Raw genomic sequence first — 26,645 nt, forward strand, 5'->3', positions numbered from 1 at the left:
CTGTTTTCAGTCACCTAAACCTTATGTATGCTTCCTTTTTCCTCTTAGCAAAAGTCACACAATTTCACCTGTCATCCACAGTTCCCGAATCTTGCCATTTCTATCCCTCATTTTCACAGGGACATATCTGTTCTGCACTCTAATGAACTTCTCCTTAAAAGCCTCCCACATATCAAATGTAAATTTGCCCTCACACAGTTGTTCCCAATCCACATTTCCAAGCTTTTGTGGAATTTTGGTATAGTTGGCCTTTCCCCAATTTAGCATTCTCCCTTTAGGACCACTCTTGACTTTGTCCATGAATATTCTAAAACTTACTGAATTGTGATAACTATTCCCAAAATAATCTCTTACTGAAACTTCAACCACCTGGCCGGGCTCATTCCCCAATACCAGGTCCAGTATGGCCCCTTCCTGAGTTGGACTATTTCATTCTGCTCTATAAAATCCTCCTAAAGGTCCTTACAAATTCTGTTCCCTCTAAACCTCTAACACTAAGTGAATCTCACTCCTTCCCTCTTTAACTCCAACCCGTATTTAACAAAGGCCTGTTGCTTTCCTCGTAGTTGCTCATCGTAGCTACATGTTTCTTGTACACATCTGAGCACCAATATTTATGAATTTTTCAATGTAAAAAATATATTCTGATTTTTCACTGTTCCTACCAAAGTGAATATTTCCTACATTATATTCCACCTGTGTTGCTATTTCTCTCCACAGCCTCTTTGTGACTGCCTTGAAGCTTATTGTCCCAGCCAAGTTTGTAGGTAATTCTTAATCAACTTGTTTGGATATCTTATGACACACCTCTGGAGCAGAGAGGACTTGAACCAAAGCCTCTGACACAGAGGTAGGGACACTACCAATGCAGCATAACAGCCCTTCAGGGAACTTTATGTCATGAGCAAATATGGATAAAGTAAGCTCAGTTTCCTTATCTAAGGCATTAATATGGAAATAGTTGAGGCCCCATTACTGAAGGTGACAACAATCCATTTATTGTAGCCCACCAACTCCACAACCAGTGGCTCAGCAGTACAACTACTCATCGATGTAGGTTTGCTCGCTGAGCTGGAAGGTTCGTTTTCAGACTTTTCATCACTATACTACGTAACATCTTCAGTGAGCCTCAGGATGAAGCACTGGTGGTGTAGCCTGCTTTCTATTTATATGTTTGGGTTTCCTTGGGTTGGTGATGCCATTTCCTGTGGTGACATCATTTCCTATGGGTGAAGCCATTTCCTGTTTTTTTTTCTCAGGGGGTGGTAAATGGGAACCAAGTCAATGTGTTTGTTGATAGAGTTCTGGTTGGAATGCCATGCTTCTAGGAATTCTCATGCATCTCTCTGTTTGGCTTGTCGTCATTGAATCCCCAACTACTTATCAAGCTGGTCGAGTCCTAAAGGACACAGCTGGTAAACTGGGTCTACGGTAGGTGGTGAGGGAACAAACAAGAACGATAAACATGCTTGACCTTATCCTCATGAATCTGCCTGCAGCAAATGTCCATGAAAGCATCAGTAAGAGTGACTAAAACGGAGACCTTGTGGAGATAATGTCCTGCCTTCACATTGAAAATAACCTCCATAGTATTGTGTGGCACTATCACTGTGGTAAATGGGGCGAACTTGACACAGATCTAGCAACTCAAGACTGGATATTCATGAGGCAATGTGGGCCATCAACTGTTGCAGCATTATTTTTCAATACAATCTTGGTTCAAACATGGACAAAAAGATGGAATTGTAGAGGTGAGGTGAGAGCGTCCGCCCTTGACAATAAAGCAGCATTTGACTGATCGTGATATCAAGGAACCCTAGCAAAACAAGAGTCAATGGGAATCAGTGGGAAATCTCTGTTGGAGTCACACCTGGCATGAGGGAAGATGGTTGCGTTTGTTGCAAGTCAATCATCTCAAGTCCCAGACATCTCTGCAGGAATTCCTCAGAGTAGTGCCATAGGCCCAAATATCTTCAGCTGTTTCATTAATGACCTTCTCTGCAGCATAACATCAAAAGTGGGATGTTCATGAATGATTGCACAATGTTCAGCATCATTCACAACACCTCAGACAATGAAGTAGTCCATGTCTAAATTAATGCAGTAAGACCTGGACAATATCCAGACTTGGGCTGAGAAGTGACAAGTAACAATAGCACCACACAAATGCCAGGCAGTGACCATCGTCAATAAGAGGCGATTTAACCACTGCCCCTTGACGTTCAATGGCATTATCATCACTGAATCCCCCACGATGAACATCCTGGGAGTTATCATTGACCAGAAACTCAGCTGGACTAGCCACATAAACGACCAGCTCCAATAAGAGAAAATTTCAACAGTTGCCCTTTGACATTCAGTGTCTTCACCATCCCTGAATCTCCCAGCAACAACATCCTAAGGGTGACCATTGACCAGAAACCAAATTGGACTAGCCATATTAACACAGTGGCTACAAGAGCAGGTCAAAGGCAAGGAATCCTGCAACAAGTAATTCACCTCCTGACTCCCGAAACCCTGTCCACCACCTACAAGGCACAATTCTGAATCACACAGCATGGAAACAGACCCTTTGGTCCAGCTAGTCAATGATGGCCAAGTTTCCCAAATTACACTAGTCCCAGTATTTAGCCAATATCCCTGTGAACCTTTCCTATTCATGTACCTGTCCAAATGTCCTTTAAATGTGGTAACTCTACCTGCATCTTCCTTTTCCAGTTCATTCCACAGGCATGGATAGAGTAAATAGACAAGGTCTTTTCCCCGGGCTTGGGGAGTAAAAAAACCAGAGGACGTTTCATCACCATAGTAGGTAACGTCTTCAGTGAGCAGCTGAATGAAGTGCTGGTGGTGTAGCCCACTTTCTATTTATATGTTTGAGTTTCCGAGGGTTGGTGATGTCATTTCCTGTGGTGACATTATTTCCTATAGTATGTGTATATCTATGTGAATGTACTGTGCATGTCTGTGTGCATATATGTGAATACTGTTTGTGTATATGTACATTTATATATGTACATGTGCATCTTTAATTTAAAATGGCAGGTCAGTAGAAAATATACCACAAATACCAGGGTGTGTCAGTGAAATTGCCACATAATGTCTATTCCTTGCCTTAATTAGAAACTCACCTTGTGTAAGAAATTGTCCTGTACCCATAAACTCATAGAATCGTAGACAGTCTATAACACAGAGGGAGGCCATTCAGTCCACAATGTCTCTGCTGGTCAGTGAAGAGCTGCCCGGCATTAATGCCACATTCCTGCATTTGGTCTATAATCCTGCAGGCCATGACGTTTAGAACATAGAACAGTACAACGCAGAACAGGCCCTAGGGCCCTTGATGTTACGCCGACCTCAAATTGTCCCCCTATGTTATCCTAAAATCATCCATGTGCTTATCTAAGGATTGTTTAAATCTCCCTAATGTGGCTGAGTTGACTACATTAGCAGGTAGGGCATTCCACTCCCTTACCACTCTCTGCCTCTGACATCTGTCTTAAATCTATCACCCCTCAATTTGTAGTTATGCCCCCTTGTACACGCTGATGTCATCATCCTAGGAAAAAGACTTTCATTGTCTACCCTATCTAATCCTCTGATCATCTTGTATGTCTCTATCAAATCCCCTCTTAGCCTTCTTCTTGCCAATGAGAACAGGTTCAAGTCTCTCAGCCTTTCCTCATAAGACCTTCCCTCCAGACCTGGCAACATCCTGGTAAAACTCCTCTGTACCTTTTTCAATGCTTCCATATCCTTCCCTGAAAATGAGGACCAGAACTGTACACAATATTCTAAGTGTGGCTGCACCAGCATTTTGTATAATTGCAGCATGATGTTGCGACTCCAGAACTCATTTCTTCTACGAATGAAACCTAACACACCATATGCCTTCTTAACAGCACTATCCATCTGGGTGGCAACTTTCAGGGATCTATGTACATGTACACCAAGATCCCTCTGTGCATCCACACTACCAAGAATCTTTCCATCGACTCAGTACTCTGCCTGTTATTCTTCCCAAAGTGCATCACCTCACATTTAGCTGCACTGAACTCCATTTGCCATCTCTCAGCCCAAATCTGCAGTTTATCCAAGTCCCCCTGCAACCTGTAACATTCTTCCACACTGTCCACTATTCCACCGATTTTAGTATTGTCGGCAAATTTACTAATCCATCCACCTATACCTGCGTCTAAGTCATTTATAAAAATGACAAACAGCAGTGGTCCAAAACAGATCCTTGTGGCACACCACCAGGCTGAATATTTTCCATCAACCACCACTCGCTGCCTTCTTTCAGAAAGCTAGTTTTTAATCCAAACTGCTAAATCACCCGCAATTCCATGTCTCTGCATTTTCTCCAACAGCCTACCATGTGGAACCTTATCAAAGGCTTTACTGAAGTCCATGTATACCATGTCAACTGCCCTACACTCATCTACGTGCTTGGTCACCTTCTCACAAAATTCAATGAGGTTTGTGAGACATGCCCTGCCCTTGACGAAACCATGTTGACTATCTGAAATCAAATTGTTGCTTGCTAGATGATTATAAATCTTGTCTCTTATAATCCTTTCCAAAACCTTTCCTACAGCAGAAGTAAGGCTCACTGGCCTATAATTACCTGGGTCATCTCTGCTGCCCTTCTTGAACAAGGGCACAATATTTGCAATCCTCCAGTCCTCTGGTGCCAAACCTGTAGACAAATATCAAATATCAAAGCCAAAGGCTCTGCTATCTCCTCCCTAGCTTCCCAGAGAATCCTCGGATAAATCCCATCTGGGCCAGGGGACTTGTCTACTTTCACGCCTTCTAGAATTGATAACATCTGTTCATAATTAACCTCAATCCTTTCTCATCTAATATCTCATACCTCATTCTTCTCCTCTACAAGATTCTCCTTTTCCTGAGTGAAAACCGATGAGAAATAATTGTTTAGCACCTCTCCGATCTCCACAGGGACCACACTCTACTTCCCACTTCTGTCTTTGACTGGCCCTATTCCTTCCCTAATCATCCTTTTATTTTTCACATACCTATAGAAAGCTTTAGGGTTCTCCTTTATTCTATTTGCTAAAGAGTGCTCGTGTCCTTTCCTTGCTCTTCTTAACTCTTTCTTTAAATCCTTCCTAGCTGATCTGTAACTCTCCATCGCCTCATCAGAACCATCTTGCCTCATCAACACATAAGCCTCCTCCTTCTTCGTAACAAGAGATGCAATCTCTGTTGTAAACCACGGTTCCCTTACCTTATCACTTTCTCCCTGCCTGACAGGGACATACCTATCAAGGACATGCAATATCGGTTCCTTAAACCAGCTCCACATTTCCATTGTCTGCATCCCCTGCATTTTTCTACCCCATTCTATGCATCCTAATTCCTGCCTAATCGCATTATAATTGCCCTTGCCCCATCGATAACTCTTGATCTGTGGCATGTACCTATCCCTTTCCATCGCTAAACTAAATGTAATGGAATTATGGTCACTCTGTCCAAAGTGCTCACCAACAACTAAATCAAACACCTGGCCTGGTTCTTTACCAAGCACCAGATCCAGTGTGGCCTCCCCTCCTGTCGGCCTTTCGACATACTGTGTCAGGAAACCCCCCCCTGTACACATTTGACAAAAACTGATCCATCCGACGTACTAGAGTTATAGCATTTCTAGTCAATGTTGGGGAAGTTAAAGTCCCCCATAATGACCACCCTGTTCCTTTCACTCCTACCTAGGATAATGTTGCTAATCCTCTCTTCCACCTCCCTGGAACTCTGTGGAGGCCTATAAAAATCTCCAAGCAGTGTGACCTCTCCTCTCCTGTTTCTAACCTCAGCCCACACTACCTCAGTAAACGAGTCCTCATCAAAAGTTCTCTCAGCCACCGTTATACTATCCTTGACGAACAAAGCCACACCTCCCCCTCTTTTACCGCCTTGCCTGTTCATAATGAAATATCTAAACCGTGTAACCTGCAACATCCATTCCTCATCCTGGTCTATCCATGTCGCCGAAATGGCCACTATATCGAAGTCCCAGGTACGTATCCATGCTGCAAGCTCACCTACCTTATTTCGGATACTTCTGGCATTGAAGTAGAAACACTTCAAACCACTTCACTGTCTGCCAGCACATTTCTGTGACCCTGAAATCCTGTCCCTGTCCTTCCTACTCTCATCCTCCTGTGCACTACAACTACACCTCCAGTTCCCAACCCCCTGTTGAGCTAGTTTAAACCCACCCGAATAGCGCCAGCAAATTTCCCACCCAGGATATTAGTACCTTTCTGGTTCAAGTGAAGACCGTCCTGTTTGTACAAGTCCCACCTTCCCCAGAATGAGCCCCAATTATCCAAGAACCGGAAACCCTCCCTCCTGCACCATCCTTGCAGCCACGTGTTCAGCTGATATCTCTCCCTATTCCTTGCCTCGCTATCACGTGGCACGGTAACGAACCAGAGATAACAACTTTGTTTGTTCTAGCTCTCAGCTTCCACCAAGCTCCCTGAAATCCTGCCTTACATCCCTGTCCCTCTTTCAACCTATGTCATTGGTACCTACATGGACAAAGACTTGAGGCTGGTCGCCCTCTCCCTTCAGGACCCCAGAGATATGATCCGAGACATCACGGACGATATGGATATCACGTTTAAATGGATATCAAAGAACTTTTTAAAAAGTGTTGAGTATTTTTGCTTCAGGAGGGTAAGTAAGTTCTAGTTGCCTCCCAACCTCCATACAAAAGATCTGTTTCCGCATCTTCTCCCTCATGTTTCTGCCAATTACTTTAAATATGTAACTCTTGCTTTTTGGCCCTTCTGCTTAGTTAAAGTAGGTCATTCCTATTTACTCTATCTAGACCCCTCATAATTTTACACATCTCAATTAAGTAATTCCTCAGCCTCTTCTTCCATGTCTTTACATCATATCAGATCATTAATGGGCTCACCGTTACAGTGATTTGATTTGAACTTGAGTGCATTTCCATTTTGAAATATGTGTCACTTTTAATCAGTACAGAAAACTTCAGTTTAAACATATAAAAAGATGTTCACCTCAGGGTAGGGGGAAGGGAGGGTGACAGAGGAAGCAAATTAATGGAAAGATGGAGTGAAGAGAGACAAGTCTGAGCATTTCTGGGTTGTCTGTGTATTTTTGATCTCAAAAAGGTAACGAACATACAGTAATGTGGTTTATGCTATTTGCTGTGCCAGCGTTACAGTTAACATTGAACAGACCATCATTCCTTTAGCAATTTTAAATCTGTTTTTCCATCATTTTTGTTTCCACGTGAGGTAATCCAGGCTGAGAAACAATGTGTTTTGGGGAAATGTTCTGTTCTAACCTTCAATGCAATTTTGTTCTGGTGCCAACAGAGCATTTCCATCCAAGACTCTGAGTGACTGGATCTGTTCATGGTTTGTCATGAAGGTCCTTCAGTTCAGCTTTTCATTACTGGCCATTTGAAAAGCCAGTGTTCACAGTGTATTGGCTTATCTGCGTACTCATGTGTTCATTGAATGCCGTGGTGTGAGACTGAGCGGAAAGAACTGAACCCATTCGGTCTCAAGGGAATGCCTTCAAAGGTACACAGTGCTGAGGCAGTGAGACTGATACTGCAGATGAAGAGCAGATGCATTAACCAGACTCAGACGTTGTGTCAGCACCATAGTGCTGAGCCTGAGCTCTGTTCTGCAGCCAGTAACTCACTGTTCCGTGATACAGTACATCAGTGAGATAAGTCTCATCTCTTCAGAAAAGACATCTGCCTATTGCAGATGCCGAAGGAATTATTCAGCTGAATCCATGAATGTGACCTTGGAGTGAATTTCACTGCTGAATTAACAATCCTTTATAGTTCCACACCGTTCTTTTTAAGTATGTACTCCCCTGAGGTGAATGACAATGTCAAACTTATTTGCACCTTATTATATCAGTCCTTTGACGTGCTGACAGAAGTTAGAATGCTGAATGAACCAGAGTGGAAGACTAAAACTGTCTTGTATTTTTGCCCATGCATTTTAGACATAAATATTAAATTGTCTTTCGGTTTTTCATAGCTCAATTTCTCTTTTGGCTTTCTTACTCCATTCTATGTCTCTCTTTCTCTTCTCTCTCTCTCTCTCTCTCTCTCTGTCTGTGTTGTGCTCACATATTCTGATTGTCTCTCTATCTCTGATTCTTGTCTCATTATTTCTGGTCCCTCAAAGAAAAACACGCACTGCCTTTTCTTCATAACTCTGGATGATCATGCTGTGGCCCAGTTATGGTTGCTATGGAAGCAGCTGTTCACATTGCTGGAGAGGTTTTCATATTCAATACAAACACAGATCTCAAGTGCCACCTGACCTATTCACATTCCTGCAGAGTTTCCCTGCCGTTCTTAGGAGCTTGCTCCAAACTCAGTCTGATAAATCTGGTTTTCCTTTACTGTGAGGTGGTAAGTGCAACACATTGGGTGTTGGGGGGGGGTTGGTAGTGGAGGGTGGAAGTAGAAAGTGAGGACTGCAGATACTGGAGACCAGAGTTGAAAAATGTGGTGCTGGAAAAACACAGCAGGCCAGGCAGCATCCGAGGAGCAGGAGAATCGACGTTTCGGGCATAAGCCCTTCTTCAGGAAGGGTGGAGGTAATGCCCTGATAAATGATTCAAGTCATTCTGCCTCCTGTCACTGAACAAACTCAGATATTTCACCTGCCACAATCTCCCTCACCTCTTCCCAATTGGGCAGGCAGAAGAACTGAGACCCCCCAGTTCTGCTGCATGATATGGGAGTTGTTCACTTGTACAATCCAGATATCGCAGGCTTCCATCAATCCGTTGATGTCGAGTTCCTGTCAAGGGAGTGATCGATACAAATTCCTTCCTTTCAAAAACACTTGCTCGCACAGTGATATTATGGAATCTGTCAGCAGATCAGCTCTCACCGCTCCTATCCACATCTCCCACTTCGCTCATTTATGAACGAAGTCCTTGCCATCCATTAACTTACTTAGTGTTTGTATTGCCGTCACGGGCTTGATAGAAACCTGGCTGAGATTCTCCAGAACTCAAGCCTTGCTCCTGCGTATACCTTCCCACACTTGTCCTATCTCAACCGTCGTGGTGACAGTGTCGATGATGTATTTTGCAGAGGTCACACCTTGTACTGACCCCACTCCTTTGTCACTTTGTCATCTTTTTGGGTATTTTAACCAGCTTCCATCTACTTTAGAATCCTCATCCTCTCTCACCTTCCCAAGTGCAATACAAATTTATCATTGAAATATCCTCACTGCATTGTTCACTCAGACTCTGCACCAGAAGACTTCATCAAAAGATGATTCCAACTCCTGTCTCATCCCTTAAAGCTCTCATTTGCCTGGTTATTACTCCTTGATCTTTCCTTAAATGTGAAATCCTGAACCTGTGTTCACAGTCAGCTCTTTGGTCTCACCATCTCCAGGGGCCTCACAACTCCCATCGTATCAGTCAGAGATGTCACCATTCCTGATCACTACCTTATCCTTCTCCACTCTCAAATCTCTTCCGTATCCAAACCCGACCACGTCCTCATCTGAAATGAACAAGAACAGAAATTGCTGGAGAAACTCAGCAGGTCTGGCAGCTTCTGTGGAGAGAAAAGAGAATTAACGTGAAGTCCTGTGACCCTGCTTCAGAACTCTGCCTTGAGATAAAACTATTCCTTCGTTCACTTAAAACTTCCTAGTGTCAAACTTCCAACTTCAGCCCTCTGTTCATCCTTGAAGATATCCACTCTTATCTACTTCTGGCATTTTGGGGAATCCTGGTTTTAATTCCACTCTTGGTTGTTGGGCACTCAGTTGTTCTGGTCCAGCAATCTGGAAGTTTCTCCCTATCAGCATCTATGTATCTCTCCCTTTCCTTTTAAAAAAAACACATAGGCACATCACTGCTTGCAGTTCCTTTCCCAGTCACGCACCATCCTAAGTTGTAACTTTCTCATCATTCCTTCACGACCTGGAAATGTGGTGGAGAAAGGTTCAGTAGAGGCATTCAAGGGGGAGTTGGATGATTATTTGGATAGAAATGATATGCAGGAATAAGGGGAAGAGGCAGGAGTTAATAGACTTGGTACAATGGACTGAATGGCCTCCTTGTGCACTGTAACAATTCTGTAAAAATTCTACGACAATGCTTCTTAAAGACTACCTTGGTAATTAACTTTTAACCATAAGAGGTACAGTTCGTAAGTTTGCAGATGATACCAAAATTGGAGGTGTAGTGGACAGCGAAGAGGGTTACCTCAGATTACAACAGGATCTTGATCAGATGGGCTAATGGGCAGAAACGTGGCAGATGGAGTTTAATTCAGATAAATGTGAGGTACTGCATTTTGGGAAAGCAAATCTTAGCAGGACTTATACACTTAATGGTTGCTGAACAAAAAGAGACCTTGGAGTGCAGGTTCATAGCTCCTTGAAAGTGGAGTCGCATGTAGATAGGATAGTGAGAGGTTTATAAAATCATGAGGGGCATGGATAGGATAAATAGACAAAGTCTTTTCCCTGGGGTTGCGGAGTCAAGAACTAGAGGGCATAGGTTTAGGGTGAAAGAGGAAAGATATAAAAGAGACCTAAAGGGCAACTTTTTCACACAGAGGGTGGCACGTGTATGGAATGAGCTGCCAGAGGATGTGGTGGAGGCTGGTACAATTGCAACATTTAAGAGGCATTTGGATGGATATATGAATAAAAGGGGTTTGGAGGGTTATGGGCCGGGTGCTGGCAGGTGGGACTAGATTGGATTGGGATATCTGGTCGGCATGGACGGGTTGGACCGAAGGGTCTGTTTCCATGCTGTGCATCTCTATGACTCGCTGACTCTATTTACCTGACAGCTCTCTTATGTAGCTCACTGTCATGTTTTGCTTCGTAACACTGTGGTGAAATGCCTTGACACATTTTATTCTGTTAAAGGTGCCGTGAAAAGTTGTCATGCTGCAAGAACATATTGAGCAAGGGAAAGATTTCCAAGCTGAACTGCTCAGCTACACAAATTTACCCAACAGCCTGAACTATCTAAATCTCAGCTGTCACAAGCTTTTACCTAAGTTGCGAGGGTCATCGTAAACAGCTGTTATAGCTGCAGTGTGAGGGCATGCTGCCAAATTATGCAAATTTTGTAAAAAGTGGTTTTGCTATTTCAGTTGTTTGATTGTATAATATAATTGTAATGGTGGATTTAACTAAATAAACAGTGACTGTGATATACATATATACACTGAGAAAGTGCTACATCATTTTAATTCAGTCAGCCTGAACATTGCTTTGCTTAAAGAACACAGAGTATTTTCCAGAAGGATCCGATGGGTAAAATCAGAAGCACATATCATAGAGATGATGCAAGAATATGAAATGAATTTAGCAGTCAAGGAGCCATTCCTTCTGAGAATATAGAAAGGCTCAAGAGTCTCTGGTGATTTCTTTTGATGTGGAAGCTGGACAGATATTAAAGGGATATACTTAAGCACTTGGCTCCCATAGGAATGCGCAGGAAATTACTTTGAGAAGACTGTTAGAAGAAATAATTACATTGTTTTAGCAATGGAAATTAATAGGAGTTGCATTTTCTACTGATTAAATGCTGCAGTTTCTTGAAACCTTAATTTCAGAATTAGGGGAGCAAGGACTAGGTATATTGTTACAGTGAAAGGCTTGGAGTGACAGAAGGCAAAAGTTGGACCACAACCTACAAACGTTCTTTGCCACAATTCCAGACAAGTACTGCAATGCTTGCTGCATTGAAAGACAGGCAATAGTAACAACAATGCTTTGTATTTGCATAGTACTCTGCATCTGTAATGGATGAGAGCACGTTAAATTGGAACGGGTGCACACTAAGCGAGATAAAAAGAATATTCTGATGAAGGACCATTAAATGATTCTTGGAAGGTTTTTGGAGTTAAGATATATTCATGACGTAGTTCTGGGAAGTATCTCATGAACCCTTAAGCTTAGTAGTTGAAAGATTCACAAGCATCCAGGTCAAATAGTCATCCAGTTTAAGAAGTCTCGATGGGCAAGGATTTGAGATTGAATGCGATTATTTCGATTGTGTTGGGAGATTTAAAGGTAGGCAAGTTAATTGGCAGGGAGGTGGTTAGCAAGAATAGCTTGCCAATGAGGGAATAATGGAGTGTGGAGAGTGAGTCATGGAAGCTTGGATAAAGGCTTAACAGAATTGTCAGTCTTCCGCTTAGTTTTGGGGTCCACCAATTTAGGTGTTAATTAAGGTCACATTGTTGGCAACCTCATTTCGTGCAGAATTTAGCCATTCGTGTGTCACGATAAAAACCGGGTTGGTGAGGATTCGCCATGGCACATTCGCTGCCGATGATTAGCCACTGCCGGTTCGCCACCAGCGTTTCTCCACTGGGGTCGTTTGACCTCTGGAGACTATTCACCCCCGGAAATATATATATGTACTGATTGTTTTCCCTCCCGCCTGTTCTTTCATACTTTCAGTCCCCTTTATTTATTCAACTACATACTACGTATTGATAAAAAAAGAGGCAAAATAAATATCATTTTATTGATTAATTCTAACTTCAGGAAAACATTCTCTCATAGCACTGATATAAAACCATCATTGTAAAACTTCTTATTTCCGCGTTTAGTAATAATTTCTATTTCCATGCTAAACATTCCTGTTCCAAAAATACAAGCTTATAAAAAACTCTCCTGTAATGAAAAGAAGTTGTTACTGAAACAACGCAAACACTATATTCAAAATATACGAGTTACTTGCGGTGGCGAATCGTCTTCAGTCGCCAGTGGGCGATGGCTAAGCGTTCTCGGTGGTGAAAGGGCAGTTCGGCAACGAATGTGCTGTGGCGAATGGTCCCATCCCGATAATAACAGTCCAAACTTGTAACTCATAAATTGCCAGTTGGTGTGTGTGTGAAATTGGCGTACGTTAGAGGTAGGTGGAAAGATACAATTTTCTCTTGTGGGATTGGGAGCAACACTTCATGATCACAGTTCAAGCTCAGAGAGAAAGCTTGAAGCATTTGTTTTTGCTTAGCAGCGAGTAGAAATCTAACATTCCCTCGCTGGATTGCTTAGGTGCTTGGGTCATAGGAACCTTCGAGACTGACCGACATTTGTAAGGAGAAGGGATAAGAAGTAAAGATGAGAAAAGGGAGTTGACGTGATCCAGTTGCATGACGAGATAGGCCTGAGGGATTGAACGACCAACCATGTTGCTAATGTTCTCAGTTGCTTTACTGATAACTTCTACCATCTCGGTTATGTTAAGAATTTGCTGGAGCCAGAAGGCTGACACAGTGCTGCTGAAGACAGCCGCATCTCAAAAGTATTTGCATTCTAAAGATCACAACAAGGAAGCCACATCAGTTTCACAAGCAACATGCTGGCAACTTTGCTGAGGAAAGACATTCTTCCTGCAGTTTTTTGCCGTATCCCTCGCATCATGTTTACAATGACCAATGATAACCAAAGCCTCAGGATCTATATGTACCTCATTTCCAGGTGACTGCTGTTCACGCAGAAGCCTGAACAATGACATGATGGCCACCGGAAGCACCCAGCCAACACCTGTCATTTATTTGGAGCCACTGCTGCTTCAGTTACCATTGATCTGCTGTGGCTTTGCTGGTACAGAGGGCCGTGGGTTCAACTCCCAGTTCAGGCACTTAGAGCCATAGAGATGCACAGCATGGAAACAGACCCTTCAGTCTAACTTGTCCATGCTGACTAGATATCCTAGATAAATCTAGTCCCATTTACCAGCATTTGACCAGATCCCTCCAAACCCTTCCTATTCATGTACCCACTCAGATGCCTTTTAAATGTTGTAATTGTACCAGCCACCACCACTTCCTCACGTAGCTTATTCCATACACACACCACCTTCTGCATAAAAACGTTGTCCCTTAGGTCCCTCTCACATTAAACCTATGTGCTGTAGTTTTAGACTCCTCCACCCCAGGGAAAAGACTCTGTCTATTTACACTATCCATGCGCCTCGTGATTTTATAAACCTCTATAAGGTCACCCCTCAGCCTGTGATGCTCCAGGGAAAATAGCCCCAGCCTACTCAACCGCTCTTTATATCAAACCCTCCAACCCTGGCAACATCCTTGTACATCTTCCCTGAACCCTTTCAAGTTTCACAACATCCTTCCTATAGGAGGGAGACCAGAACTGATGCAGTCTTCCAATAGTGGCCTAACCAAGGTCCTGTACAGCCACAACATGACCTCCCAACTTCGATACTAAAGTTGCACACACAATCCAGGTTTACAGTCCTGTATTGGAGGTGGCGTCTTTCATGTGAGGCATTAGACAGTCACCTTTTGTGCCCCTCAGATAGGCCTTTAAAAAACCATACAGTACTGTCCTTGGTGTAGAAGAAAGGTCTCCCCAGTAGCTTAGCCAATATTTATCACTTGGTTAACACTATTCAAATCATCTGACCATTCTTACTTTAGTTATGGGAGGTTGGCTGGCGTTTGCTGCATTAAAGTAATGATTGCTTTCTTTTTAAAGCAAGCACTTCTGTGGTTGTGAAGAAATTTGGGTCCCGCTGACGTGCTGAAAGGTGCTACATGTATGTACACTGTCATTTAATTTACTAGTTATCCAGCCAGATGAATACACAAACCTGCAGATGGCTTCCAGAGTCCAGTCTCTAGAGAGTGGCCAGGAACGAGAACTCAACTGTTTCTTCTTTTCTAAATTTTCTTGCCGAGCATCAGGGGAACTCTAACATCTCCTCAGCTGACAACTGGAATCAAACTGACTTTGTTCCTGCACCTGACAGCTAAGCATCTCACCCTGTGAAGTATTTCTCATCAGAGCTAGGAGATGAGCAGACCCATTGTAAAAGTTGCTCTTGGGCAAGGACAGGGAAAAACAGTTGATTTATTTTTTATAAACTATGTAAAAAGTGGCATCAATGGTGATTTGTTTTTGGTGAGCTGGTGTTTCTGAGTTTTGGCTGGGAGGCCAGTTGAATTAAATTTGGGTGAGTGATTCAGTCATATTTTATCATGTTACTTTATGGAATCAGTGAATTTTTAATGCCTTCCTGTAAGACTGGTTTTCACAAGACTGATGGTGAATTTCCCATGAATGGTCCAGAAGTGGTCATTTGTCTACGAGTTCAAGGGAAAAAATCCAACCAAGGGGTTGTGATACCATCACAAGAAGAGATTTATACCAACTAAAGTAACCCCAAATCTCTGGGCCTCTTTATTTTCCCTAATGCATAACAGTTAGTGAAGGAGTTCACAATGGTAAGAAGTAGTTTCAGTCTTTACAGCTTTTTCTTATTTGGATGTTAGACCTCAGGAAATATTACAGTGAGTGCATACAATAAAACCATAACAGCCATTGCATGAACATCGTCACAATCTGGTAAGAATGATTCTATAGATAATACTATAGATAATTGTAAGAAGTTATTCTGTGACAGTATAACTCATTAGTAATATTTGAGCAGCATTTGAAATTAAGAACAGGTTGTTCACTGCAGTAATGTGTTATGCCTCAAGTTAAACAGTAATATTTCAGGTAAAAACAATGACTGCAGATGCTGGAAACCAGATTCTGGATTTGAGGTGCTGGAAAAGCACAGCAGTTCAGGCAGCATCCGAGGAATATTTCAGGTATTAAAGCAGCCTGCAAAATATAATGGACCATTGTGGGCCGGAGTAAACCAAAGCTATGGGAGAAAAAATGGGCGTAAAGAATCGCTTTAATCCCACCAGTGTCATTTCTGCTTTAGTAAAAGTTGCACCTCTGCATTCACTGCTTGGATTAGAGGATTTGAGGTGAGAAATACTCAGATTGCTTTCTCTGGAGCAGTGGAGGCTGAGGGGAGACTTATTAGAAGTCTATAAAATTATGAGGCGCATAGATAGGGTTGATAGTCACAATCTTTTTTTCCCAGAGTTGATATGTCTCATACGTGGGGGCATGCACTGAAGATGAGAGGGGGAGAGCTCAAGGGGGATGCAAGGGGCAAGTGTTTTTACACAAAGTGGTAGGAGTTTGGAACGCACTGCTCAGGGTGTGGTGCTGGAGGCAGATAGGTAAAAGGGCATTTAAGGGCTTTTGAGATAAGCACATGAATATGCAAGGAAGGGAGGGGTATGGACCAAGGGCAGGCAGAAGAGATTTGTTTAATTTGGCGTCACATTCGGCACCCGTTCCTGTGCTGTACTGTTCTAAGTTCAATAGTCGAAAAGAAAAGAGACTTGAGCTTGCCATTCATTGTAGAAGGTATTTGCTTAAACCCAGCCATCGGATTAAACAGTGTGCTGGTGTAACACCATGGATGCCAGGATTACATTGTGCTGAGGCCACTATGTGCAGATTTGGTTTCTGACAGGTCACCAAATACGCTTGTCTGGGAATAATACTCCTCTTGACTGCTGTTCCACTGATCGCCACTGCTTAAGAGCTTCCCCTGACAATGCGTATTAGCCAATGTGAATACAGACGGTCAACCACTTGTGCAGTCAGTACTTTCCTCTCTGGTTGCCTCCAAACAGTTTGAAGCATATCTGATGAAGCTGGCTAAACTTCAGTATCGATGGTGCATGTTACTTCTATTGTTGTGAAATTATGTTGGTTGTTGCCTCCACTGTGTCCTATTGCTGCAAAGACAACCTTTAATTAATTCCTTGTGTTGTATTGGGAGTGCAGCCAAGTGGCATTCATTCAGGATTTTGCTCAGATGTTCAATCATGAGCTCATTCTCTATATCCGATAAGTCCACATACTGAGTCATGTCACCAGGCCAGCAGACAAACAGAAACCTTTTTTACTGAGAAGTAGGTGATACTGTAGATTAAGGTCTTCAACATCTGGGAGAAAGTCTTTGTCTGAGATTTTCCGTAGGAAATGAGCTTCAGGAATCTAAGCCCAGTTCCAAGTGAACAAAAACACTACCTGCGTTTTAGCTGCCTACCGCCAAGCATATGAGCAGAAATCCTGCTTGGAAAAAGGGTGGCACAGTGGCTCAGTGGTTAGCACTGCTGCCCTACAGTGCCAGGGACCTGGGTTAAATTCCAGCCTCGGGTGACTATCTGTGTGGAGTCTGCACATTCTTCCTGTGTCTGCATGGGTTTCCTCAGGGTGCTCCAGTTTCCTCCCACAGTCCAAATATGTGCAGGTTAGGAAAATTGGCCGTGTTAAATTGCCCATAGTGTTCAGGAATGTGTAGGGCTAGGTGCATTTAGGGTAGGGGTAATGGGTGGGTACGATATTCTTCAGAGGGTTGATGTGGACTTGTTGGGCCAAATGGCCTGTTTCCACACTGTAGGGATTCTGTCGAGATTCTAAATTAGCCATTCTGTCCATCGCGATTGCTACGCAATTCAATGAGATCTGATCTCATCTGATAATCCTCACCTCCACTTTCCAGCTTCTTTCCCATATCCTTGATTCTCCTACTGATTAAAAATAGGCCTATCTCAGCCAAGCACATGTCACTTAATGACCCAGCCTCTATAGCCTTCTGTGATAAAGAATTCCTCAGATTCACTACTCTCTGAGAGAAGAAATTCTCCTCGTTTCTGACTTCAATAGGTGATTCCTATTTCTGAGATTGTGCCCTCTGGTCCTAGATCTCCCAATATCTCCATTTCTGCCTGATCAAGCTTTCTAAGAATCTTGAATGTTTCAAAAAGGTCTCCTGTCAATATTATAAACTTCATGGAGTATAAGCCCAACCGAATCAGTTGCTCCTTATAAGTAAATCCCTCCATACCTGGGATCAAGCTAGTGATCTTCCTCCAATGCAAGTACAGCTTTCCACTGATAAGGGGATCAAAACTGTTCACACTATTCCAAGTGTGGTCCCACTAGAGCCTTGTATACGTCTCGCAAGACTTCCCTTTATATACTCTTTTCAAATAAAGGCGAATATTCCTTGTGCGTTCCCTATTTCCTGCTGACTGTCTATACTAGCGTTTTGTGTTTTGTACATGAGGACTCCCAAACCCTCCTGTACTGTAGGTTTGTGCAATCCTTCTCCAGTTAAATGATATTTAGCTCCTTTAATCTCCTTGCCAGTGTGTATAACCTCACATTTTCCCATATTATAGTCCATAGACCAAGCTTTTGCGCCTTCATGTAACTCCATCTAAGTCGTCATTATATATAGAATATAACTGGGGGTCAGCACTGATCCTGGTATCACTCCACTAGTTACAGGATGCCATGCTCAAAATGACACCCTTAACCCAACTCTCTGTCTTCAATCAGTTATCCAATCTGTTCTCCATTCTAGTAAACAACTCCTAACACCATGGGTCCTTACTAAGTAGTTTATCATGAAGTACTTTGGAAATCCAAATCTAAAGCATCCACTGATACCTCTTTATATGTCCTGATTGTTAATTTTTCAAGTAATTCTCACAAATTTGTTAGGCATGATGTGCCCTTCATTAAGCCATGCTGATTTTGCCTGATTATGTTATGGATTTCTAAATACTCACCTATTACATCCTTTCATTCTGACTGGAGATTACTTAAGCCCTTTAACAATCTCCTGAACTTAGAACAGCAGAAGACAAACATACTACCAATGTACCAACAGCTATGAAGTATGAGATAGATTAATCAAAAATAGTGTAAGCAAAATCAACAAAAACAATACGAGTTTGCAGAATGATTTAAAATGCTTAATCTTTCAGTAACAGTCTGTCTGAACTCATCCTTTGATCCTTAAACAATGACTTCTTCTGGGACATTTCTTCATTGTCTCTCTAATGCTGTCTTGATATCTCAGAAGCACTAGTAGAGAGGGAACCTGGTTTTTCCTGCCCTCACCCTTTGAAGTTTATCTTAGAGGAAAATAAATTTAAAATGGGCAGCTCCCATACTGTGTCAGTCATCCCTAAAACAACGGTGATTTTCTGCATAACTTGGGACCATTAGATGTCAAAATAGAGATTGAGAGTGAGAGATAGACCGTGGAGGAGGTGATGTCATGACCTGTTAGCTAAGCTTGGAAGAAAGGCTATTGTACTGTGGATTGCGAGCTAACGAAAAATTATCCAGAGGGTGCAACAGTGATAGGAGTACCTTCCATGAAAAATGTGATCTAGCCCTGTGTTAAGTGTCTTCAGGTTAATTTAACACTCAACAGACCTCAAAATGTTTGATGTATGTGAATTCATTCTCGGTGTATAGGCACAGTATTGCATCATTAATGTCTACATTCAAAGAAAACAAGAAGATTTATTTGAGACCGTCTCAGGCTGTGCAAAACACAGCACCGCTACAGAAGTATCTTTGTGGTCGGGAATGAGTATCCAGCTATAAAGTACATGTCGTTTTAGCTTGTAATTTCCAAAATAAAAAGGAAGAAATAAGTACATCATGCAACATCTTATCAAATGAGTATGTTCATTAATCTATTCAAAATCCGCACCCACCTATTTCTCACCACAGTCATAGAGTTATATAGCATGGAAATGGACCTTTCGGTCCAACTCAGGTATTCTAAATTAATCTAGCCCCATTTCCCAGCATTTAGACTATATCCCTTTAAACCCTTCCTACCCATCCAGATGCCTTTTAAATGCTGTAATTATACCAGTCTCCACCACTTCCTCCGGCTGCTCATTCCATACACATACCACCCTCTGTGTGAAAAGGTTGCCCCTCAGGTCCCTTTTAAATCCTTCCCCTCTCACTTTAAACCTATGCCCTCTGGCTTTGGACTCCCCTGCCCTAGGGTGTCTATTCACCCTATCCATGCCCCTCATGTTTTTATAAACCTCTATAAGGTCACCCCTCAGCCTCTGACGCTTCAGGGAAAATAGCCCCAGTCTTTTCAACCTCTCCCTATAGCTCAAACTCTCCAACCCTGGCAATATCCTTGTAAATCTTTTCTGAACCTTTTCAAATTTAACAATATGTTTCCTATAGCAGGGAGACCAGAATTGAATGCCATATTCCAAAGTGGCCTAACCAATGTCCTGTACAGTCGCAACATGACTTCCCAACTTTTATAGTCAGTGCACTTCAGTTCAGCTCTCTCTGAATCCCTCCTGTTACAATCCCAGCTGATGGTAATACCGGACCAGTCAAATCCCAAAGGCTTGATCGTACAAAAGCTTTATTTTTGCTCTTTGTTTCTTGCGGTGATCAATCACTGAACATGCTTTCAAGAGGTTACCAGTTTCTCCTTCACATAAGAACATCAAAGTTTATCTCACGAAAGGAAAGATCATGAATGATACAGTATTTGGTTGAAATAGTCTTACAAGCATTGGTGATAAAGATTCAATCCTTTTACCCTCAGCAACAACCATACAGATATTCAAACTCAGCGAAGGGTCACCATGTTTCCACTTGAAAGTTCCTTGCTTAGTGAGCGTGGCTATAATTGGTATCTTTTTAGCAAATTCCTGCATTCACGTAGCATTATTTCTTTGAGCCACGTGCTTTCCTATTCACATAGCTCACTTCTTTCTTAACACAGGTTTCTCAAATCCTCTTCCAGACCCTTCTGGTTGTGAAGCATTTCTCTTACAGACATTAGGTTACCCAGGACTTCTTTCCTTATGCTATGACTATTTGAAGACTGCTAAACTGCACTGCTGTTGTTGCAGCTCTCTGAAAGAGCTGCTTTTTCTCTCAAAGAAACCTATAAACTGATTGACCTTCTGAATGGTTCTATCTTTCTAAAATAACTTGTTTCTGCTTCTGTCTATGACATCTTGTTACTAGGCTACAGCTTACTTTCCATTCTTTCTGTCTACCCTTGTTTCTAATGCACAGAGCCATTTACCTCAGTTTTAAAAGTCTCATTTAAATGGTTATAAACAAATTTAGAGATAACCCAATAACACCCTCAAAACTCAGAAATGAAACTGAGTGGAATGTTCTAGGTTTCTGAGCAATGAGGACTATTCCAAGATTTGTGGCAAAATCAGCTGAGCAACCCATCGAGGCCCATCTTGATGTCAGCAGAATCTCTCTCCATCTTTTATGCTGTTGACAAGTGGCACTGCAGGATTCTTGACTCTGAGTGGTGAGTTCCAATTAAGAGTTCCTGCCACAACTTGACTCAGCTTTCTATCTGAAACATCAATTCTCCTGCTCCTCGGATGCTGCCTGACCTGCTGTGCCTTGTCAGCGCCACACTTTTTTATCTTAGAAATGTTCCTCATCCACAAACATTGGTATTCTGCATTTGCCAACCCCTCGCTACCGTCATAGCAGCTCTCCAGTACAGTGGCAGGCTGCTCTGGGAGTACAGATTTGCACAACAGCAACAAGGGTTGAAAGGCAATGGCAAGGACTCATAGTGTGCAAGGACAAGCACGCAGCTGAAGGATTGGACCAAGTTGCATCTCAGGGCTGTTCGCTTGCTCACTTAGTGCTCACACACACACTTAGCTCCTAACCGCTTGCTCCCTACTGCTATGCCATGTCTTGCCAATTAGTGCAGATACCCAATCAGACAGCTTGCTTTGATGGTCCAGGCCTCAGTTAAGGGAGTGGACATGTTGCTGCATGGCAATGTGCCATGTCAATCTCACAGCTGCCCAGTGTGCCAGCTGTTTATGTGGCAAGCAAAGGCATGTGTCGTAAGCAGGCAGCCATGTCTCAAAGTCTTTGGGGCATGGGCTTAGTGAACTCTATAGAGGCACTGATCAGTCATGGGGTCGATAGTGCATTTGGAGAGATGTTCACATTGTGTGCACCATTTTAATTTGTGCCTACTAATTTCTAAAATACACAAACCTTTTTTTTGAAAAGGAGCAATGGTCATCTAATGGGTAGGATGCTCCAATGGGCTGAACAGCCTCTTTGTAGGGATTCTATACACTGTAGGGATTCTATGAGTCAGTGATTTCATGTAAAGATTGGAAGGTTGCCAGTGTACCATCATGATTCAAGTTATCCTGACATCTGTGATTGGAACAATACTGACTGTCTGACTATAGAAGTCTTGTCAAAGTACTTAGAAAATCAAAGTGTGATCTGACAAGCCAACTTAGTTTTACAAGAATGAAATCATGTTTCACAAATTTATCAGTCTTTTTTATCTTGTGGGTTTGATGAAAATGAACCAGTTGTAAAGTTGCAAAAGGTATTTGATAAGGTGCCACACAAAATCTTAATAAAACTAGGGCTTATGGAGTTGGAGTGGTACACAAGCATGGACAGTGATCAGTTATCAAACAGAAAGCAGTGAGTATGAATAAATGGGGCATTTTCAAATTAGCAAGCTGTAACTAGAAGAGTGGTACAAGGATCAGTGCTTGGACCTCAGCTATTTATAATCTGTATTAGTGTCTTAATCAAAGAGGTTAAGAATAACATATCTGAGATCATTGAAAATACAAAGTGAAGATATCGCAAAAAGATTGCAAATGGATATAAACAGATTAAATGACAGGGCACTGAGATGCCAGATGGAAAAATGTGAGGTTAACAATTTTGGCAACAAAAATAGAAAATCAGAACATCTTTTAAAAGGTGTCAGACTTGTAAATGTTGATATTCAGAGCGACTTGGATATACTCATACATGAAAAGTTAACTTGCAAGTACAGCACGCAAGTAGGAAGACAAATGAGATGTTGGTCTTTATTGCGAGAAGGCTGGAGTACAAGAGAAAATAAGTCTTGTTACAGTTTTATAGGGCTTTGAGACCACACCTCAAGAACCATGTACAGCTTTGAACTCCATATTTAATGTAGGCTACAAGTACATTGAAGGTGATGTTTACTGGCCTGGATTCTGAGATGAGAGCATTGTCTTGTGATATAATATTTTGAGTAAATCAGGTCTGTATTCTCTCGGGTTTCATTGAGATTCTGAAGAAATTTGACTGGATAGACAGTGAGAGGCCATTTCCCCTGGACTGGGGATCCCAGACGCCACTGAGTCTTGGGATAACCAAGTCAGACAACAATAAGAGATTTATTTTCTCAAAGGGATGTGAATACTACCTGCCCCAGAGGTTTTTGAATGCTCCATCAGTGAAAATGTTTAAGGCTGAGATAGATGGATGTTTTTTTCTGAGGAAATCAAGGGATAAGACGTGTGGATGGGAAAGTAGAGTTAAAGTTAAGGATCAGACACGATCGTATTAAATTGCAGAGCGGGTTTTAGTGAGGCGACATATGTTCCTGTTTCCAGTGCTCTTAATGGGTCATTTTAACCTTGTCCGAATAGCTAGATCAGTGGAAGTTAATATTGGACGGAGTGTAAAGTATATGGCTGAAATGATCCTGTTGGTACCCTGCACAATGGCTTAGATTTAAATTATGGTTCATGAGGAAAAGTTTCAAGATTTTAGATTAGATTCCCTATAGTGTGGAAACAGGCCCTTTGGCCCAACAAGTCCACACCAACCCTCTGAAAAGTAACCCACACAGACCCATTTCCCTCCGACTAATGCACCTAACACTATGGGCAATTTAGCATGGCCAATTCATCTGACCTGCACATCTTTGGATTATGGGAGGAAACCGGAGCACCTGGAGGAAACCCCCGCAGACATGGGGAGAATGTTCAAACTCCACACACACAGTCGCCTGAGGCTGGAATCAAACCTGGGACCCTGGTGCTGTGAGGCAGCAGTGCTAACCACTGAGCCACCAAGCTGTGACAGTTTGAGTTGGGGGGTTGCATCAAAGGGAGGTATAAGGGCAAGTGTTGCTGGCTTCCTCCTTTCCAGTTGCCTCAAGCATGTTTAGCTGTGCTGAGGGAGGGAGAGTCAAGAGCAGCAGATATTTTCCAGTATTTCTGCTGACGTCACAATGCTGCTGAAGCTTTGATGCTCAGTGTGATCCACAACTAATGCAACAGCCAAATCTTGAATCTGGCCTAAAATGAGGATTATCCTCCTTTTCACCCCCCTCGTTCCCTTCCAACAGGAGTCACTACATGCAATCTGCAGTGGCTTGATTTTACTGCTGCCTTAACCCAATGATGCTAAAGCCAATTGTAACATCCCCAAAAACACCCACGCCTCTCCTGATCCCCAGTAACTTGCAGCATCCTCCCAGGTAGCAGACTCAATTCAAAACCTGTCACGCCCTGTTGCTTTAAGGTTGGGCCATTTACTGGTCGAGTTTACTGAACCGTGGTGCTTTCAACACCATATGTGGTAACTAAACGCTTCTACTCTGTTTTGCAGATCAGGTACCGAAGGGACATTGACACCGAGGCTGCTGCTCAGCGAGTAAGAACAATCGGAACTAACACCACAGCCAGAGTCCGAGATCTTAAACCCCACACACGTTACTATGTAGAAGTCAGGGCCTACAACAAAGCAGGAGTTGGACCTTCGAGTCAACAAATTGCAATCACGACAAGGAAAGCACGTATGTATCATTTGATTGTTGTGAGATTTTAGCATCACCTTTACGGAAGATGTGGCTGTTGGTTGTTCTACAGTTTATCATCTCCACTTCTATTGTATCAGCTTGGCTGAATAAATGCTTTCTCACTTGTGAGCCAGGAGGTTGGGTGTTCAAGATCTGTTCATCATTCCAGCTGACAGCAAAATGAGAGTGCTGCAGTGTGAAAACAGTATGAAAACTGCTCTAGGTTAAAGTGGGTATTGGCTCTTGCAACAAGGAGCCCTCACAGAAAGGGGACCAGACGTTTCAGTGGGAAAGCTCTTCACATGTGACTCTGGACCCACAGCAATCTGCTTGGCCCTTAACCGCCCTCTGAAATGGCACTAGAGGAGGAGAGAACACAAAATATCCCTTTCCTCAATGATGGGGAAGCCAGTACATCAATGTAAATGATGAGGCTGAAGCATTTGCAGCAATCTGAGTGGATGATCTACCTCAGCATTTTCCAGTTGTCCTCAGCATCACAGGTGCCATCCTTCAGCCAATTCGATTCAGTTCCATGCCATGTGGGAATTGTGGGAAAACTCTTCACTGGATGAAGTCATACTTAGCGCAGAGGAAGATGGCTGTGGTTGTTGGAGGTCAGTCCTTTCAGCTCCAAGATATCGCTGCAGGGGTTCCTCGGGGTAGTGTCTTAGGCTGAACCATCTTCAGCTGCTTCATCAATGACCTTCCCTCCATTATAAGATCAGAAGTGGGGATGTTCGTTGATGATTGCACAATGTTCAGTACCATTCATGAGTCCTCAGATTTTGAAGCAGTCCATGTCCCAGTGCAGGAAGACCTGGACAATATCCAGGTTTAATTCAATAACATTTGTGCCAGGAAATGTCCATCTCAAACAAGAAAGAATCTAACTACCTCTCGTCTTGATTTTTAGTGCCAATACTATTACTGAATACCATGCTATCAGCCTCCTGTGGTTTACTATTGACCAGAAACTGAACTGGACTTGCCACATAAATGCCGTGACTGCAAGAGAGGTCAGAGGTTAGCAGTACTCTGCGAGTTACTCACTTCCCGACTTTTCAAAATCTGTCCACCATCTATAAAACACAAGTTAGACATGTGTTAGAATACTGGAGAAGGGCTTTTGCCCGAAACGTTGATTTCGAAGCTCCTTGGATGCTGCCTGAACTGCTGTGCTCTTCCAGCACCACTAATCCAAGATCTGGTTTCCAGCATCTGCAGTCATTGTTTTTACCGCTATGTGTTAGAATACTCCCCACTTACCTGGATGGGTACAGATCCAATCAACAGTCAAGTACACCACCCAGTACAAAACATTCCGTTTGATTGGCCCCACATCCATACACATTCACTCGCTCCACTACTGATGCTCAGTAGCAGCATTATAAACCTGTGTTTTAATGTTAAAACCAAATCTGCAACATTATATGCATCTGTTTCAATAAAGGACCACCTTGTTGAATTTTTAAAAAAACAAACAAAATATGATCTGTCAAGCTAGATTTCAGTCTGGAACCTGACTTGTCCAGGAATCACATCAGCTGGATCAAACACTTCATTTTCTGGTTCGAATCACGGCCAATGGTGGAATTTGAATATAATTCAAAAAAATTGGAATTAAGGGGCTAAATGATGACCATGAATCCATTGCCAATTGTTGGAAAAATGCACATGGTTCATTGACGTCCTCGCGGGAAGGAAACTGCCATCCTTACCTGCTCTGGCCTACGTGTGACTCCAGACCCACAGCAATGTGGCTGACTCTTAACTGCCCTCTGGGCAATTGGGGATGGGCAATAAATGTTGGCCTATCCAGGTTCTCCCCCATCCTGTTAATGAATTAAAAATAAAACACAAATTAGTGTCATGGTCTAATTGCTCAGTATGTACTGGCAAAAGTTTACTCTGTGTTACTACTGAACCAAAATGTCTCCTGCATGTGTGCTCAATTCCAGCTGCCATTTTGGAATGGCAAATGTAATTGTTATTCCCAGCTAATGGGCACAAGTCAAACTTTCTAAAAGTCTAATTCTAACGAATCTAGATTTCACCCTCCGAATTTACAGCGCATCCATCTCCTGGTAATTTATATTTGTTGTAATGGATTAAATTTTACAGAACACATATTGATTTTTCTAAACAGAGTTAAAAAAATTTCCAAATATTCCAATTGCTGTCCCATCAGTTTTTAAGTTGCACATATCGGCCCATTAAAGTACTCTTAATTCAAAATGTAATTGAAAATATCTTGGAGAAAGTGCACTCCTGTTCTGGCCGTTGCTTATCCCTTT

The 26,645-nt window shown here is 42.5% G+C and overlaps 1 protein-coding gene across 1 annotated transcript in view; it reads left to right on the forward strand.

The window, feature by feature from the left end:
- cntn1b (contactin 1b) overlaps window positions 1–26,645 on the forward strand; it is a 746,084-nt gene that overhangs the window by 634,020 nt on the left and 85,419 nt on the right. The window contains exon 23 of the mRNA XM_043709043.1: window positions 24,159–24,345. Within this exon, the coding sequence (XP_043564978.1) occupies window positions 24,159–24,345 (187 nt within the window). The remainder of the gene's footprint in view (window positions 1–24,158; window positions 24,346–26,645) is intronic.

Source organism: Chiloscyllium plagiosum, chromosome 19 (assembly GCF_004010195.1).
Source record: "Chiloscyllium plagiosum isolate BGI_BamShark_2017 chromosome 19, ASM401019v2, whole genome shotgun sequence".
NCBI lineage: Eukaryota > Metazoa > Chordata > Chondrichthyes > Orectolobiformes > Hemiscylliidae > Chiloscyllium > Chiloscyllium plagiosum.